This window comes from Pristis pectinata, chromosome 8 (assembly GCF_009764475.1).
Source record: "Pristis pectinata isolate sPriPec2 chromosome 8, sPriPec2.1.pri, whole genome shotgun sequence".
In the NCBI taxonomy this organism is placed as follows: domain Eukaryota; kingdom Metazoa; phylum Chordata; class Chondrichthyes; order Rhinopristiformes; family Pristidae; genus Pristis; species Pristis pectinata.
In genome coordinates this window covers 28,528,909-28,547,153 of record NC_067412.1, presented here as the reverse complement: position 1 = coordinate 28,547,153, position 18,245 = coordinate 28,528,909, and the positions used below count along the sequence as shown (strand labels likewise).

Sequence of the window (18,245 nt, the reverse complement as noted above, 5' to 3'; positions counted from 1 at the left end):
ATGATGTCTATGACTCTTTGATTAGTGTGCTTGACAGGACTGGTCATTTTGAAAGAATCCTTTACATCATTCCTCAATTATTCATGTTCTTCTGGCCGAACTGTGTCTTCTTAGTTATTTTTAGTAAACAAAAGATGTGAGGAGGTGAGTCTGACAAAAGAAACCTGAAGATTTCAGCTCCCAAACTTTGAGATCAGTTTCTTTGCATTATGAGTTAAGAATTGAATATCAAAATGTTTAAAAAGAAATGCAGTGAGAGTTTTTAAATTGGTAGCAAATAAACTGTGTTACTTAACTGCCAAATACTGAAGGGTATTGTTTGTCCCTGTTACAGCATATCTTCAATATCTTGAATAGTCAACTTTGTGATAAAGAATGGCCCTTTGTTAGTTAGGAGAGCTCAAGCAAAGGGGGTTCCTATATGTTGTCTGCAATACCAATGTTAAGGTTAAATTTATGAAATAACTAAACGATCTGCATACAGTTATTTGATGACTAGTTAGTCCTGTGATTGTGACTTCAGGATTGGAGCTGGAGAATCACACTGGGAGTGAACGTGTGCAGGTTGTTTGTTGAAAGGAGAAAGATGAGCTTCTACCTGAATTATGATGACCTCAAGATATCCCAAAGTTCTTTGAGTAATTAAATACTTTGGATGTCTTGTCATTGTCATAATGAATTAAATATAGCAGCCAGGTTTGACACATCAAGAATTCGTGTAGTAAAATGATGACAAAATATTATGGTTTTCTTTAATCACTTTTGGTTGAGCAACTATTTGCTACTATTTTCTATGGAGAATTCCCTTGCTACCTTCATGGTGCCTTGTTCCTTTATGTCCCATAGAATTCACCTTATTCAAAAAATTCTTTGTTTCCTGACTTTTGTACCCACAGACATGTAATTGCTGTTTGCTTTGTTGGTTTACATTGTACGGTGTGGCTATCGATAATGCAAGCTGGCATGTGTCATTTTCAATCCTATGATCTATGTTGTTGACCGAGAGTAGTTCAGGCAATAGGAATAGTCTTCTATTTAGCCTCGGTACTTAAATAGAAAGGATGAGAAGCGGGCCTGTTTCCCATTCCTATTTTGTGTTTGTGTAGAGTATTTCATGTATGATCAGAATTGGAGCTACTAAGGGTATCTGAATGGCTGAAGTACTAGAAGGTGCGTGACTTGTAAAAATGAATCCCAGCAAGAAACTATCGTTCACAAGAAATAGGGATAGCAAGATGTAGTTGCGGACTGAAAAACAATTTGAGTGAGAAAAGGATTATTCAACTGGCTGACTTTTACTCTATATGTGTTCATCATTTCTAAAAATAATTTGATTGCTGAGTACTTGCACTCTAAATCCTGCTTGTCAGGCAGTTTGGGCATTCTACCTAATAAACAAAGATACCAATGAGGATTAATGCCTCCTGCCTTCATCGTATCTATACTAATGGATCTCCACTCTAAGGAGCCAGTAAATCTCAAAATCCCGTAGGGACTGACCTGCAGTGTGCATTAGTGATGCTGCCTCTACTTTGTAAGTATAAATGTCCATTATCATCCAACTTCCCAGAATGAAGCCAGTACATACGAAGGTAAAATAAGTCCTATTTTCGAGCTTCACAACAAATACTTTGAGTTGGTTCTGTGCCACCAGCAGGGGTCTATTACAGATTATTGAAACTATCAATTTGATTGTAATTCTACTTGGTTGTTAAATCTCAAAAATGGACACTCAAAAGAAATTGCAGAAGAATTGACATTCGCTGAAAGACCCAGATTATTTACTTGGTAAGATGTGCAAGAGTTACTCTGTATTCATGGACACTGGAGTATTATGAACTGCAAAAATAGCATTAGACTCAGCCTGACATAAAGCTGCTGAAATTGAGGGTTTCATGGAGTCTGGACCAGTGGTCTTTGATACCTTGCTGGCCCCAAATTCCATGAGATCAGTGTATCTTAGTCAACACATGATGGTGTTGGCTTTTGTAGAATGAAAACTTCTTAACCCAGCATGCATGGTGATCATTGCAATTGAATGCTCGCATGGTCCTATCCCAGAAATGGAACAGTTTCTCTATTGTGTGGATACCAGTCAAAAGGCACCCATGCTGCTGAAGATGTTTGCATCTTTGTATGAATAGATCCTTCTGAAACTGCCTGTAGATTAGAGTATAGTAGACTCAGCCCAGTACACCATGGGCACATCCCTCCCCAGCATTTAAAGTCTGTACATGAGGCAACATCTGTTATCAAAGATCCCTGCCATCCAGGCCATGCCATCTTCTCACAGCTATCATCAGGCAGGAGATGCAGGAGGTACAGAAGCCTGAAGTGCCACACCACCAGGTTCAAAAACAGTTACTTCCCTTCAACCACTCAGTTCTAGAACCAATCTGCAACCTTTATCACTCCCTTAGTATAGCAACACTGACCACTTTGCACTACAATGGACTTTTTTTTTGTTATTATGTTTTTTCTAGTATAATTTTGTATAATTTATGTTTAATTTAGGTTTTCCTTTTGAATGTTGTGTCTGTAATGCTATGTGCCTGTGATGCTGCTGCAAGTAAGTTTTTCATTGCACCTGTGCATACTCGTACTTGTGCACATGGCAATAAGCTTAACTTGACGATAATGACTGGTTATGCTAGTCCTTGAGGTGTCTGTATTTTCCTAGTTTCATTGTGGTTTCACCAGTACTGAGATAAGTACAAAAGACAGGTGTTACTTTTGTCCACTAGAGAGGAGCTGACTAAAATTATACCAGCATGTAGAATAGCATGGTAGTTAAATTACTGTAGTAATAATCCAAATGCATAGATTACTTATTTTGAGAGGCGAGTTCCCAATCACCTGCAGCTAGGGAATGTAAATTCAATCAGTGAATTAAATTGGTCCATAAAACCACCAGCTTTAAATAAGACCACCTGTAATTTTAAAAATTTATCAGGTTCCCTAATTTCCTTTTTGGGGAAAGAAATTTCCTGTCCTTGCCTGGCCCACGTGTGGCGACTCCTGATCCACAATTTTGTAATTGACTCTTTGGCATTCAGGATAGTCCAGCAAACCACTTATCAAATAGATAACTTGCCACCACCATAAAAAATGCTGTTTGCAATGGGTAATAAATGCTGAACTTGCCAGAAATGCCAGAGTAATTTAAAATAGTTGTCCAATTCTCTTCTGTGTATGGCTGCCTACCTAACTGCTTGGAAAGCTCTTTATTCTAAACCCCACATGACTTTGTGATCAGCATTTATGCTGTAATTTCGATTACACAAATAAGGTTATCCTCTTGTGTATCAAATTACATAGAACACTACAGCACAGTACAGGCCCTTCGGCCCACAATGTTATGCCGACATTTTATCCTGCTCTAAGATCTATCTAACCCTTCCCTCCCACATAGCCCCCTATTTTTCTATCATTCATGTGTCTATTTAAGAGTCTCTTAAATGCCCCTAATGTATCTGCCCCCACAACCTCTGCTGCTAGAGCGTTCCACGCACCCACCACTCTGTGTAAAAAAAAACTTAGCCCTGACATTCCCCTTATACCTTCCTCCAATCACCTTAAAATTATGTTCCCTCGTGTTAGCCATTGTCGCCCTGGGAAAAAGTCTCTTACTGTCCACTCGATCTATGGCTCATATCATCTTGTACACCTCTATCAAGTCACCTCTCATCCTCCTCTCCAAAGAGAAAAGCCCTAGCTTGCTCAACCTATCCTCATAAGACATGCTCTCCAATCCAGGCAACATCCTGGTAAATCTCCTCTGCACCCTCCATAAAGCTTCCACATCCTTTCTATAATGAGGCGACCAGAACTGAACACAATATTCCAAGTGGTCTAACCAGAGTTCTCTCGAGCTGCAACATCACTTCACGGCTCTTGAACTCAATACCCCGACTAATGAAGGCCAACACTCCATACACCTTCTTAACAACCCTATCGACCTGCGTGGCAACCTTGAGGGATCGATGGACGTGGACCCCAAGATCCCTCTGTTCCTCCACACTGCTAAGAGTCCTGCCATTAACCTTGTATTCTGCCTTCGAATTTGATCTTCCGAAGTGTATCACTTCACACTTATCCAGGTTGAACTCCATCTGCCACTTCTCAGCCCAGGTCTGCATTCTATCAATATCCTGTTGTAATCTACAGCAACCTTCTACATTATCCACAACACCACCAACCTTTGTATCATCAGCAAACTTACAAACCCACCCTTCTACATCCTCATCCAAGTCATTTATAAAAATCACAAAGAGCAGGGGTCCCAGAACAGATCCCTGCGGACACCATGGTCACTGACCTCCAGGCAGAATACGCTCCATCTACCACCACCCTCTGCCTTCTATAGGCGAGCCAATTCTGAATCCACACAGCCAAGTTTTCCTGGATCCCATGCCTCCTGACTTTCTGAATAAGCCTTCCATGAGGAACCTTATCAAACGCCTTACTAAAATCCACGTACACCACATCCACTGCTCTACCTTCATCAATGTGCTTTGTTACATCCTCAAAGAACTCAATCAGGCTTGTAAGGCACGACCTGCCCCTCATAAAGCCATGCTGACTGTCCCTAATTGGCCTATGCCTCTCTAAATGCCCATAAATCCTGTCTCTAAGAATCTTCTCCAGTAATTTGCCCACCACTGAAGTAAGACTCACTGGTCTCTAATTCCCAGGGTTATCCCTACTTCCTTTCTTAAACAAAGGAACAACATTTGTCACCCTCCATTCATCTGGCACTACTCCTGTGGCCAGTGAGAACCCAAAGATAGTCGCCAAAGGCGCAGCAATCTCTTCCCTAGCTTCCCATAATAACCTTAGATGTACCCCGTCTGGCCCCGGTGACTTATCTATCCTAATGTCTTTCAAAAGTTCCAGCACATCCTCTTTCCTCACATCAACATGCCCTAGCATATCTGTCTGTCGTACGCCATCATCACAAACGTCAAGGTCTCTCTCTCTGGTGAATACTGAAGCAAAATATTCATTAAGGACCTCCCCTACCTCTTCCGACTCCAGGCACGTTTCCTCATTTATCCCTGATCGGTCCTACCCTCACTCTAGTCATCCTCCTATTCTTCACGTACGTGTCAAATGCCTTGGGGTTTTCCTTGATCCTACTTGCCAAGGACTTCTCATGCCCCCACTACCTCTCCTAAGTCCATTCTTAAGCTCCCTCCTGGCCACATTGTAACTCTCCAGAGCCCTGTCTGATCCATGCTTTCTAAACCTTGGTAAGCTTCTTTCTTCCTCTTGACAAGATATTCTACATCTCGCCTCAACCATGGTTCCTTCACTCTACCATCCTTACCCTGCCTCAGTGGGACAAACTTATCCAGAGCCCCATGCAAGTATTCCTTAAACAACCTCCACATTTCTGCTGTGCACTTCCCCAAGAACATCTGTTTCCAACTTACACTCCCAAGTTCCTGCCTAATAGCATCAAAATTCCCCCTCCCCCCTCTCCTCTCGTCGGCCTGTCCACATACTGTGTCAGGAATCCTTCCTGTACACACCGAACAAACTCTGTCCCATCTATCCCTTTTACACTCAGGAGGTGCCAATCAATATTAGGGAAGTTGAAATCACCCATCACAACAACCCTGTTATTTTTGCACCTCTCCAAAATCTGTCTCCTGATCTGCTCCTCAGTGTCTCCGCTGTTATTGGGGGGGTCTGTAGAATACTCCCAATAGAGTGATTGCTCCTTTCCTGTTTCTGACCGCCACCCACACTGACTCAGTAGACGATCCCTCCAGGACATCCTCCCTTTCTACAGCTGTGATACTGTCCCTGATCAGCAAAGCCACTCCCCCACCTCTTTTACCTCCATCCCTGTCCCTTTTGAAACATCTAAACCCTGGACTATCCATTCCTGCCCTCGTGATAGCCAAGTCTCTGTAATGGCCACAATATCATAGTTCTAAAGCCTGGAATATCCAGGAGCCATTCCTGCCCTTGCGACAGCCAAGTCTCTGTAATGGCCACCACTTCAAAATTCCACGTACTTAGCCATGCTCTAAGTTCATCAGCCTTGTTCCTGATACTTCTCGCATTAAAGTAGACACACTTTAGCCCATCCAACTGACTGCAATTTTGCCCTTTCAACTGCCTATCCTTCCTCACAGTCTTTCTACACACTGCATCTACTTGTACACTAAATGAACCAACGTCTAACCTATCACTCTGATTCCCATCCCCCTGCCAAACTAGTTTAAACCCTCCCCAACAGTTCTAGCAAACCTGCCCACAAGAATATTGGTCCCCCTCCAGTTTAGGTGTAACCCGTTCCTTTTGTACAGGTCATACCTTTCCCAGAAGAGATCCTAATGATCAATAAATCTGAAACCTTGCCCCCTGCACCAATTTCTCAGCCATGCATTCATCTGCCAAATCATCCTATTCTTACCCTCACTGGCACATGGCACAGGCAGCAATCTAGAGATTACTACCCTTAAGCTCCTGCTTTTCAGCTTCCTCCCTATATTCCCTCTTCAGGACCTCATGTCGTTTCCTACCTATGTCATTGGTACCAATATGTACCACGACCTCTGGCTGTTCACCCTCCCCCATGAGAATGCTGTGGACCCGATCTGAGATGTCCCTGACCCTGGCACCGGGGAGGCAACATACCATCCGGGAGTCTCTTTCATGTCCACAGAATCTCCTGTCTGCCCCCCTTACAATGGAATCCCCTATCTCTACTGCTCTCTTCTTCTCCCCCCTTCCCTTCTGCACCACAGAGACCTAACACCGCTGCTTTCCTCTGGTAGGCCCCCCCCCCCCCCCCCAACAGTATCCAAAGCGATATACCTGTTATTGAGGGGAACGGCCACAGGGGTACTCTGCACTATCCACAAGGGTACTCTGCACTATTCCTTGAAATTCCTTGAAATTTTTCGTCAGTTGTCAGCTGAAGCAATGGTAGGCAAGCTGCCATAAGGTAAATTTCACAGTTCAGTGACTTCGACCCACTGCACTTACTTTCTCCTCTTCCTTGCTCAAGGCATTGACCTGTGGTGAGGTGCACACTGGTATTTGACCCATACCTCCTATTGGTCTCGGGCTTTGAGACCCCTAGGCTGTTTATCGCATGAGGCCCTCAAAAGTCTTGACCTTGCATATGTCCACTGTGTGCAAATGTTGCTGGCTAATGATCAGGAGAAGGAACCCTTGAGCTTTTTTTCTATTCTTGTGCTTTGGATACTGATATGATTTGTAAATTAGCTCAGACCATGCTAACCCATAGAATCAGAGACCCACTAATCCTGAAAGGTTATTTTTAGATTTAGGCAGCTCCTGCATATGTCTTTTGTACAAGTAAAATTATATCCTTGACTTTGGGTCAGCTAGGTACTTCCTGTTGAAGTTTGACCTTCAAAGGTCTGTGCAACATTCATTTTGGGGCATTTCTAGGGAAATTAATATACGTTATTCTGACAAGCATCTGTCACTTGGCACACCTGGACCAACCAGGATTTAATGCGTCTCCCTGTTGGGATCACCTTGCATAAATCCTATTTGCCACCTCTTCTTTGGGCCGCTCTCTCCCCACCAAATAATCTCAATCCCCTAATTAATACAAGACTCTATATAACCTTGTGACTTAGTGCAAACTTTGTAGTCTACCTTTTGAGGTCATAAACTTGTAGAGTAACACAACACTGAAACATGCCTTTTGGCCCAACCTGTCCTTGCTGACCAAGATGCCAATCTAATGCAGCAAACTCACCAGCTAATTTGAGAAATTTAAACAAAGTGACTGCGCATTTTGTTTGAAATGTTAATTGAAGGCTAAGTTTGTATATCTTTATGCCTTTCAGGTGGAGCTTTGGTTTACTATATCATAAATCCCCTTTGGGTAGTGCAAATGTTCCTTCAGAACTCCACTGAAGGATCTGTATCTTGACATAAACCCACATCCTCCTTACTCAGATTGAGTAAGGGCCTTGCATTTCTAAGATTTCAAGGATTTGATAATATTCCATGCTGATCAAAGTGCTTGTTTCACCAACCATAGACCTGTTATTCGAGGGTGAAAGTCCTATTCCAATGGTAGTATTTTTCTGTTACATAATTACAAGTAGATTGAAAGTGTCACTGCTACAATGTGTCTATTAGATGTTTGTTAATTACAAATAAAAGGGCCAATCTCTCATTTTCACGTTGTACAATACAGAATTTTTAGTTCTTGCATGCCTAATATTATATAATTGTGCAGTAAGGTGAGGCTGCATCTGGAGTATTGTGTACTGTTTTACTTGTATGAAGGACGTCTTTAAGCTGGAAAGAGTGCAAAGAGGATTTACAAGAATGTTGCCAGGACTCAAAGGCTTGAATTATAGGGAGAGATTGGGCAGGCTAGGACTTTATTCGTTAGAGTGTAGGAGACTGTGAGGTGATCTTACAGAGGTGTATAAAATCACGAGGGGCATAGATAGGGTGAATGCACAGTCTTTTTCCCAGGGAAAGGGAACCAAAAACTAGAGGGCATAGGCTTAAGGTGAGAGGGGAACAATTTAAAAGGGACCTGAGGGGCAACTTTCTCAAGAAGATGGTGGTGCATATTTGGAACATGTTCCCAGAGGAAGTGGTTCAGGCAGGTACAATAACATTTAAAAGACACTTGGACAGGTACATGGATAGGAAAGGTTTCGAGGGATATGGGCCAAATACGGGCAAATGGGACTAGGTTAATGGGCATCTTGGTTGGCATGAACGGGATGGGCTAAAGGGCCTGTTTCCGTGCTGTATTATTCTATGACTCTATAAGGTTCAAGTAGACATGGAAGATTTTTATACCAGTACAAACTCATGAATACTTCTAGTGAAGTGCTGGCGAAGGTAGAGTAGCAGTTCAGATTTTGAACTTGGAGTCCTGCTCCCACCATTTGCACGGTTCTGATTGCTAATATGGGCATCTCTTTTCGTCTTTGTATGTGCACCTTGCATATGGTTGTTAGTTCAGTGTTACATGTGCACAAGATGGTATTAGCCTCCTAGAAGCTCATGGTAATGTGGCTGTGCTCATCAAGCTGATTAACTGTATGACAATTCTATTATTTTGATTCATTCAAAAATATTCATATGGGATAAATCAATGTGAGGTCTATTTTTAGTATTCACTACTCTTGAGATGCATCACAAATGTTCACTGACCAACTCTCAGGATTTGTCTGACAGGGCTTGACATCAAAAAGCTTCTATGTAGAGGATCATTGGATGAAATATTTAATACTAATCAGAATCTAATCATTGTAACTGGTGAATAATTCCAGAATCTTTAAGCATTCACCCTTCTGTTCCTTAGGTGGTTTTATCAACAGCTTGCAGAACTGGCATATTCAGTTTGGCCATCTAAACCATGAGGTACCACTATCAATCTCAGCTCTATGTAATGTAAGCAGGGAAATGATGGGAATCCTGCAGTTCCTTTTTTTGCAGCAGCATATTTGTTTTTGTACATTTGAACTTCTGGCAGTAGATGCATATATTTGTCAAGCAAAAGTCATCTTGGATTCAGCTGTGATTCTTAAGTGGTAGAAAAAAAACAGCTGAAATCTACAGTTGAACTTCATTATGACCTGAATATTGTTCTGGAGGATGGTCACGATTTGAGCACTGTAATCTAGCCAAATGAGTGCACTTAAGGGAAACAATGAAGAAAAGGTTTTTAGCAATTCTTTGGTTTTAAATTTCTGTACATTTAAGGCATCTTTTTCTCCATCATAAATAAGATCTTTCTGAATGAAAGGTAAATGTTTATTGTCCTCCTTTAATTGTCTTTTGAGGAGGTGGTGGTGAGCTACTTTATGGAAGCACTACAGGCTTTGTGATGAAAGTATTTCCACATTTCTGTTATATGGGATGTTCTGGTAGTTTAACCCAGCCATAGTGAAGGAATGGTGATATTTCCTGGTCAGAATGGTGTGTGATTTAGAACTGAGGCATTCCAATGTGCCTGCTACCCTTGGTAGAGTTTGTAGATTGGAAGATGCAGTTGAAGAAGCTTTTTGGAGAACCGCTACAGTGTGTCTTTACAAATGCTACACCAATCATCAGAGATGGAAGGTGTCCCTGTTTAAGGTCATGCCTGGGAGGATTCTGAGTGTTGAAAGAGCTGTACATTTGGGTCTGTGGAGAATATTCCATCGAACTCTTGACTTTTGCCAATAGATAGTGGAAAGTCTTTGGGTTGTCAAAGGCTTCACTCACCCACAGTAGTAGGCCTTTGCCCAGCTCATGTCACCATGGTATTAATTGGCATGTCCAGTTAGGTTTCTGGTCAATGGAATCTGGCACGGAATTAACCTATTTTCTGAACTATTGGATATTATTCGTATCAATACCTATACACTTCTATTTTAGTTTTGTTTTTAACATTTTACACAGTAACATAAATTGTTCAGTGAACCTGATGACGTTAAAGGAAGCTAGAAATAGAATCCAGAGAGTTTAAGATTCTATCTTTCAGCTTGTTAGAACAAGCAGAGACATGAGCACTTTAGAGGCCAGTTGGTGAACTGTCAGGATTTCCAAACGGGGCACTGGATTACATGTCATATTGCAATAGTTTCTTCCAACTGAATAGCTTGCAAGACTATTTCAAAGACCAGTAAAGATCCAGCCACTTTGCTGTGCATTTGTACTCGCACATAAACCAAGTTGAGTTTAATAAGCAGGTTCAACAAACAATCTACTTGGAAGAACTCAATGGGTCAAGCAGCACCTATGGGAGGAAAGAAACTGTTGACGTTGTGGGTTGAAACCTTGCATCAGGACAGAGTGGAGAGGCGAGATGGCCACTATAGAGAGGAGAAGGGGAATGGTAAGAAAGGATTCCAAGGGGATTGGTGGACTGAGGAGGGGTGTAAGATGACAGGCAGGAAGTGCCAGGCAGGGGAGGTGGTGAGCGGGGGGGGGGTCTCTCTAAACTGGCCACCTCGCCTCTAGAATGTTTATCTTTCAAAGAGTTGCTCCAGCAGATTATTTGCTGCTCTAGACTCCAGCATCTGCAGTATCTTGTGTCTCCATTGGTTAGTAAGTTTCCTTCCTTAAAACCCATAAGTGAATCAGATGCATTTTTATGGTCACTGTTACTGATAATAGATTGAGTCCAAAGTTCACCTAGCTTTTGCCTACCATTGCTAAGTTGTACAGTAGCTACCCTTGCCGTGGAGCAGCGTCTCTCCCCTTTGTGACCCCGCTACTGGAATTTGTGGCAACTGTCTCTCCCAATGGTTAGCATAGCACAAACTCTAGTAAGATGAAAAGTAACTAGAGACTGGGGAGGGGAAAATGAACTCTTTAATATTGCTCAGAAAGTAGTTGTAAGGTCTTCTGGGAGCATCATGAAAACATCCCTGAAGTGGGTCACGACAATGACTGTCAGTAATGTGAAGTGGCCAAAAAAAACAGCAGAATTGAATTCAGGAAATGGACTCATTAAAATAAATCTAAAATGGATAGAGCTGCTCCTGGTATGATTCCCACAGTGCTGGGTTCCCTGACTTGTATAATCTCTTATTGGTTCACATTGACACATTTATTGAAGTAAAACACTTAAATACATCTTTCTTGGCATATATTTTAACTTCCGTTGTACGTCTGTGTTCATGCCTTTCTTCCTTCTCCTTGTGTATGGCATTATTAGATTTTTTAAACTTGAACTCATTTTTTTCATTGTCCTTTTCTGTGCATGAAGTTCTACCTTGTCCCTACCTCTTTCATCATCCTCCCTGCCTCTCTTTGTCATATTTTAAAATTAGTATGTCCTTATTCTGATATTGTTAAAATTGTTCATTCTTGTTGGAACCTCTAGCAATTTGATAAATTGCCAATGACAAGCATGCTCCTCTGTACCTTTGTTCTAAATTGGGATGAGATGTTTTTTATTGTGACATTATTAAGACTGCAGTCTCCAAAGGGAAACCCAGATTTTTCCATGAGAATCATAGATCATTTCTAATCAAACCAAGATTTTTTTTAAACTCCGATGCTGGGAATCAGAGTTTAAAAATACACAGAAGTCCTTTCCACAAATTTCAAGTGTGTGGGATGAAGTTCTCTCAGATTTTGCAGGTGTCCTTCAACAAAATTGATCAGTAGGGAATATTTCCTTTTTCCTGTTAATGCATTTATAAAAATGAAGCTAATGAAGAAGAAGGAAATTGAGTCCCTTTTAATGGCCTCAATTTCCACAGGATATTGGTTGATTGGGTAAATCTTGGCTGGTATATGGGTTGCTACCCAGCTCTTTCTCCAAAATGGTGTTTCAGTATTGCCATGTTCACTTCAAAAAAAAATGCAGATCAATAATTTGGATAATTACTGAACTTGAATTCATGAATCAGTTTACAGAGATGCAAAACATGCTTGCAGTTGTTTTCTTTTAAAAAGCTTCCTTCAGAAATCTTCTGTTGCCAAAACCCTGTTGCAACGCTAGCCAGAGAAAGTCAAGTAAAATCTTTAAAGGGGCAGTGAGGAAACTTGTATTAACTATGGACCAATATTACCCAAAACACAGACATTATAAATAGTGGTGTGGGATCTTTTGCATTCCCCTTTGAGGGAGGACTTGGTCTTGAAAAGCATAAAATCACCAATGCTATAAAATAGAAAATGCTGGAAAATCTCAGCAGGTGAGCTGTGAAGAGAAATGGGGTTAACTTTTCAGGTGGATGACCTTCAGATCAGAGCTGGTAAATTTTAGAAAACAGACAAGTTTTATATTGCAGAGAAAGAGAGGTTGGGGAGAACACAAATGTCTGCAGTGGATGTAGATCAATGGATGTATATTAATCTTATCCACATTCAAACTATCCCCCTCTCTACTTCACCTCCCATAACCCTCTATTTTTCTTTCATCCATGTGCCTATCTAATAGTCTCTTAAATAACCCTATTGTATTGGCCCCTACCACCAGCCCTGGCAGTACATTCCAGGCACCCACCACTCTGTGTTTCTAAAATAAAACCCACCTGACATCTCCCCTTGAACTTTCCTCCGCACACCTTAAATGGGTGACCTCTAGTATTGGCCATTACCGTCCTGGGGAAAAGGTGCTAGCTGTCCACTCTGTCTATGCCTCCTATAATATTATATACCTCTATCAGGTCGCCTCTCATCCTCTGTCACTCCAAAGAGAAAAGCCCTAACTCGCTCAACCTCTCCTCATAAGACATGCTCTCCAATCCAGGCAGCATCCTTGTAAATTTCCTCTGCACCCTCTCCAAAGCTTCCACATACTTCCTGTAATGTAACCAGAACTGAACACAATATTCCGAGTGTGGTCTAACCAGAGTCTTATGGAGCTGCAACATTACCTCTCGGCTCTTGAACTCAATCCCCCAGCTAATGAAGGCCAGCACACCATACACCATCTTAACTGCCCTATCAACTTGCACGGCAACTTTGAGGGATCTATGTACTTGGACCCCAAGATCTTGCTGTTCCTCCACACTGCTAAGAATCCTGCCATTAACCCTGTTCGATCTTCCAAAGTTGTATCACTTCACACTTCTCCGAATTGAACTCCATCTGCCACTTCTCTGCATCCTGTCTAAATCCCATTGCAACCTACGACAACCTTCTGCACTATCTACTACACCACCAACCTTCGTGTCATCTGCAAACTTACCAACCCACCCTTCCACTTCTTCATCCAAGTCATTTATACTGATAGACTCACTGGTCTGTAATTCCCAGATTATCTTTTTTACCTTTCTTGAACAATGGAACAATGTTTGCCATCCTCCAATCCTCCGGTACCACTCCTATGGCAAGGGAGGACTCAAAGGTCATCGTTAATGCTCCAGCAATCTCTTCCCTCGTTTCCTATAGTAACTTGGGGTATATCCTGTCCAACCCTGGGGACTTAGTCTATCCTAATGCTTTTTAGTAGCTCCAACACTGCTTCTTTCATAACTTCAACACGCTGCAACACATTTGCCTGTTCTACACTAACCTCACATTTGTCTAAGTCCCCCTCCCTGGTGAACACTGAAGCAAAATATTCATTCAGGACCTCCCCTACCTCCTTCGCCTCCAGACACATTTTTTCCCCTTATCTCTGGGCAGTCCTACCCTCACCCTAGTCATCCTCTTGTTCCTCACATATGTGTAGAATGCCTTGGGGTTTTCCTTAACCCTCCTTGCCAAAGCCCCTTCTAGCTCTCCTAAGTCCTTTCTTAAGCTCCTTCCTGGCTACTTATAACTCTCAAGAGCCCTGTCTGATTTTTTTGCTTCCTAAACCTTAAATATGCTTCCTTCTTCCTCTCGACCAAACCTTCCACTTCTCTTGTTGACCATGGTTCCTTCACCCTACCGTCCTTTCCTTGTCTCAGCAGGACAGACTAATCTAGAACCCCATGTAAGTGGTCCCCAAACAACCTCCACATTCCTGCGGTGCATTTACCAGAGAACATCTGTTCCCAATTTATGCTCCCAAACTGCTGCCTAATACCATAGTACTTTGCCCTCCCCTAATTAAGTACTTCCCCATAATGTCTGCTCCTATCTTTGTCCATGGCTATGCTAAAGGTCAGGGAGTTGTGGTCACTATCCCTGAAATGCTCGCCCTGTCACATTTTGGCTGATTATATGCATCATGTGCTTTAAATGTGAGAATTTTGCCTCCCCCTATGTTGATTTCAATGATTGAGTGGAACACAAACGGGAGCATTATGCCAGTAATGTCAGCAAAAATGACTGGGAGAGTATTGAGCTTGTGGGGCATTACTAGGACTTTCAAATTAAAGACGCTCCTCAGGAAAAAAAATCACCCCTAAAAAGATGAAGGACAAGAAATTCAAAATTTTTAAAAAGTGAGTGGATACGTATTTGGCAATTAAGCCGAACATACATTACAATAACAGCTGCATGTAGTACTTCTCAAAAATTTGGTTCCATTGAGGCTGATGGAATTGAGTTTTCAAAAGGGATTATATGCGCAGATACTGCTACATTGTGTGTTTGGCACAAGCCAATAAGCACACATTTGTACCTTGTAGTTGAAAAACCATTTGACATTGAGGAATAAGGGAAAGATGTCGCTTCAGTTGTGGATCCTCTCCTGACTCTGAGATGCTCCTCTGTATGTAATTTACACTATAGCTGCTGTTTACAACACTTGCATCGTGTCATTACTTGGATACAGGAAATGTTAGAGAGATACAATGCAGAAACAGGCCCTTTGGCCCACCAAGTCCATGCTGATCATCAACTACCCATTTACATTAATCCCATGTTTTATTCTCTCCACATTCTCATCAATTCCCTTCCTGCTCCCCCAGGTTCTACCAATTTGTACACATTAGGGGCAATTTACAGTGGCCAATTAACCTGCTCACCTGCATGTCATTGGGATGTGGGAGGAAACTCGAGCACTGGGGGGAAAACCCATGCAGTCACAGGGAGAACATGCAAACTCCACACAGACAGCACCTGAGGTTGGGTTTGAACTGGGTCTCTGATGCTGTGAGGCAGCACCTCTACCAGCTGCGCCAATTATGTTAAAGAATGAATTTGAGTTAAATTAGGTATGAGGACTGAAGGTATCCCTTGGAGCAGTTTTATTGAGCATTAATTTATATTTTGTAATTGGTGTATTTTACAGTAATGGGAAAACTCAAGCCATCCTGATGTTCTTTGCTTTAACGGTGTGTGTGTTCATGTACAAATTGTCCTTGACCCTGGAGAGTCAACGTCTCTTGGGTCCCTGCTAGTCAGTCCTACTTGCTTAGGGAATTTCAGAGACTGAAGGGTCAACTAAAATTGTCTTGCAGAACTAATATGGAAATGGAGCAAGTTGATAAATGTACTCATTGTGCTCTTTTAATAATACAAAGAAGTCATTAAAATGGAAGAGGTTATGCATGTCCTGCAGGAGTTTCCATAAAAATCAGACTGCTGATCAACAGAATTTGTGTTTCCTTAACAACACTGTAGGCATTTGGAAACAACACTTAGAATTCTGTGGAAATAATAACATAATGCTGATATTTGCTAAGGATATATGCTGAAAATTATTCAATGTGAAGGATGGTTAATTTGAAGGATCTTGAACTAAGGCAAGGAGAGGGCCAACTAGAATATAAATACTGGATATGAAAGAAAAACTTAAAAATAGTAATAAAACAACATCACCACTATCCACTACATTTTGCTTTTATCATCAGTATTGCAATTAGCAGTCTCTTGCCTCTCCTTACAATTTGGAGAGGTTGATGGTAATGTCAGATGACATTTCAACTGTGCAGGGACACCTTCTTGAATTCATTCTGATGAATAGGACTTGTTCCATTCAAAACAAAAATATCCTGATTGAGATTTGTTATCCAGAGTACCATTCCCGTGCTCCATGAGTGTTTAATGTAAGCAGCTACTCTGGATTACCCAGTGACATTTAGCAGCATCCAACATGGATGTTTAAAAGGGGCATACTTTTATCCTGCTTAGAAGCTTATGTTAACATGTATTGCAAAACCTTTGTTGCAGGTAAATACCCAGCTGTATAGCGCCAGGGAGAAGCAGCAGCTGGCTGACCTGATAGGAGCCATGCTGTCTTACAACCTTACATATCACCAGGAGCGGACACCTGAGGGACAGTACGTCTACTTCTTAGATCCGTAAGCATTGTCTCTACTTTCTCAAATTCCCATTAATTGTATGATTATAAGATAAAAATCACAATTGGTTTAAATATTTCTACGTGTCCTGGCAAAGCTAAAAATATAAACTGGAAAAATTACCTGAAGACAGGTTTAAATGCTTCTCACGTGAGTGGCTTGGATCTAATAACTCAAGTGGCTAAGCTGGTAGTAGTTATGTGATGCTTTCTTTACAAACGTAATAAAGTAAAAGTTGTACTGAAGCCTGAGGGATTTATCGATCTTGGAGTGGTTCAGATATTGAAAATTCACAGAATGAGCCCTAGATTTAGGACTAATTCAGAGCCTTGCCATACCTTGAAAGGTCAAACATAACAGACCAGTAAGATCCAATTCCCAATGTGTGCTCTGTTGATTGCAGCTGGATGAAGCATTTAAGGATATTATAATGGCTTCAGTTTCCTGAGTGACAAAGTGGAAAGATGAGATGGGATTCCTGCTTTTACACCCCATAGGGAGTGTACTGTTGTGGGTACTTTATAATTAATTTTTTCAGGATCTGGACAGTTGGCAAGGCAAGCATTCATTACCCATCCCTAATTGCCCTTGGAAAGGTGGCGATGAGATGACCTCTTGAACAGCTGCAGTTCTTCTGGTAACAGTACTCCCACCGTGTTGTTGATCCAGGATTTAGACTTGATGACTTGATTTAAACTTGAAGGACTGGCAATATAATTTTAACTCCGAATAATGTGTGGCTTGGAGGGGAGCCTACAGGCGGTGGTGTTCCTGTGCACCTGCTAGACATGTCATTTTTGGTACTAGATGTTACAAGTTTGATGGGTCTGGTTGAATAGCCAGGGTGAGTACACCCTGTAGCCACATTAAGAGCAAACATCCCCACTTCTGATCTGGTAATGGAAGAAAGATCATTGATGAAGCAGATGGAATTTGTTGGGGCTAGGACTCTGCCCTGAAGGATTCCAGGGTTTGGGATGATTAACCTCCAATGACCATAACCATCTATCTTTGTGTGAGTATGACTCTAACCATGGGAGTTTCATCCCTTTGATGCCCATTCACATCAGTTCTATCGGGGCTTTTTAAAGCAACACTCAGTCAAATGCTGCCTTGATTTCAAGGGCAGTCACCTTGCCCATGGAACTCAGCTCTTTGGTCCATGTTTGAGCCAAAACTGTGCTGAGGTCTAGAAAAATGGTTATTGATGAACCAGTGCCACTTGATAGTATAGTTGAGGATGTCTTTAATCTCTTTCCTATAGATTGATTGATAGTAATGAACGAAATTGGATTTGCCTTGGAAATTCTCAGGCACTTTTCTTCATTGCTGGGTGGATGTCATTGTTGTAACTGTACTGGAACAGCTTGGTGAGAGCCGCAGTCTCATAGAGTTTGCAGTTTGGTCCCCTAGCCTTTGCTGTATCCTGTGCTCTTAGCCATTTCTTGACATTGACTAGAATTGAATTGGCTTAAAAACTGGCTTCCATGGTGGCGAGCGTTCCAGGAGGAAGGCAAGGTGGATCATCCATTCAGCACTTATAGCTGAATGTATTTGCAAATGCTTCGGTTTTGGCTTAGCACTAACATGCTGGGTCTT

The 18,245-nt window shown here is 41.8% G+C and overlaps 1 protein-coding gene across 2 annotated transcripts in view; it reads left to right on the top strand.

The window, feature by feature from the left end:
* Positions 1-18,245, top strand: part of chtf18 (CTF18, chromosome transmission fidelity factor 18 homolog (S. cerevisiae)) — an 89,393-nt gene that overhangs the window by 37,025 nt on the left and 34,123 nt on the right. For both annotated transcript variants that reach the window (XM_052022466.1, XM_052022467.1), the window contains exon 18: positions 16,516-16,646. In XM_052022466.1, the coding sequence (XP_051878426.1) occupies positions 16,516-16,646 (131 nt within the window). The remainder of the gene's footprint in view (positions 1-16,515; positions 16,647-18,245) is intronic.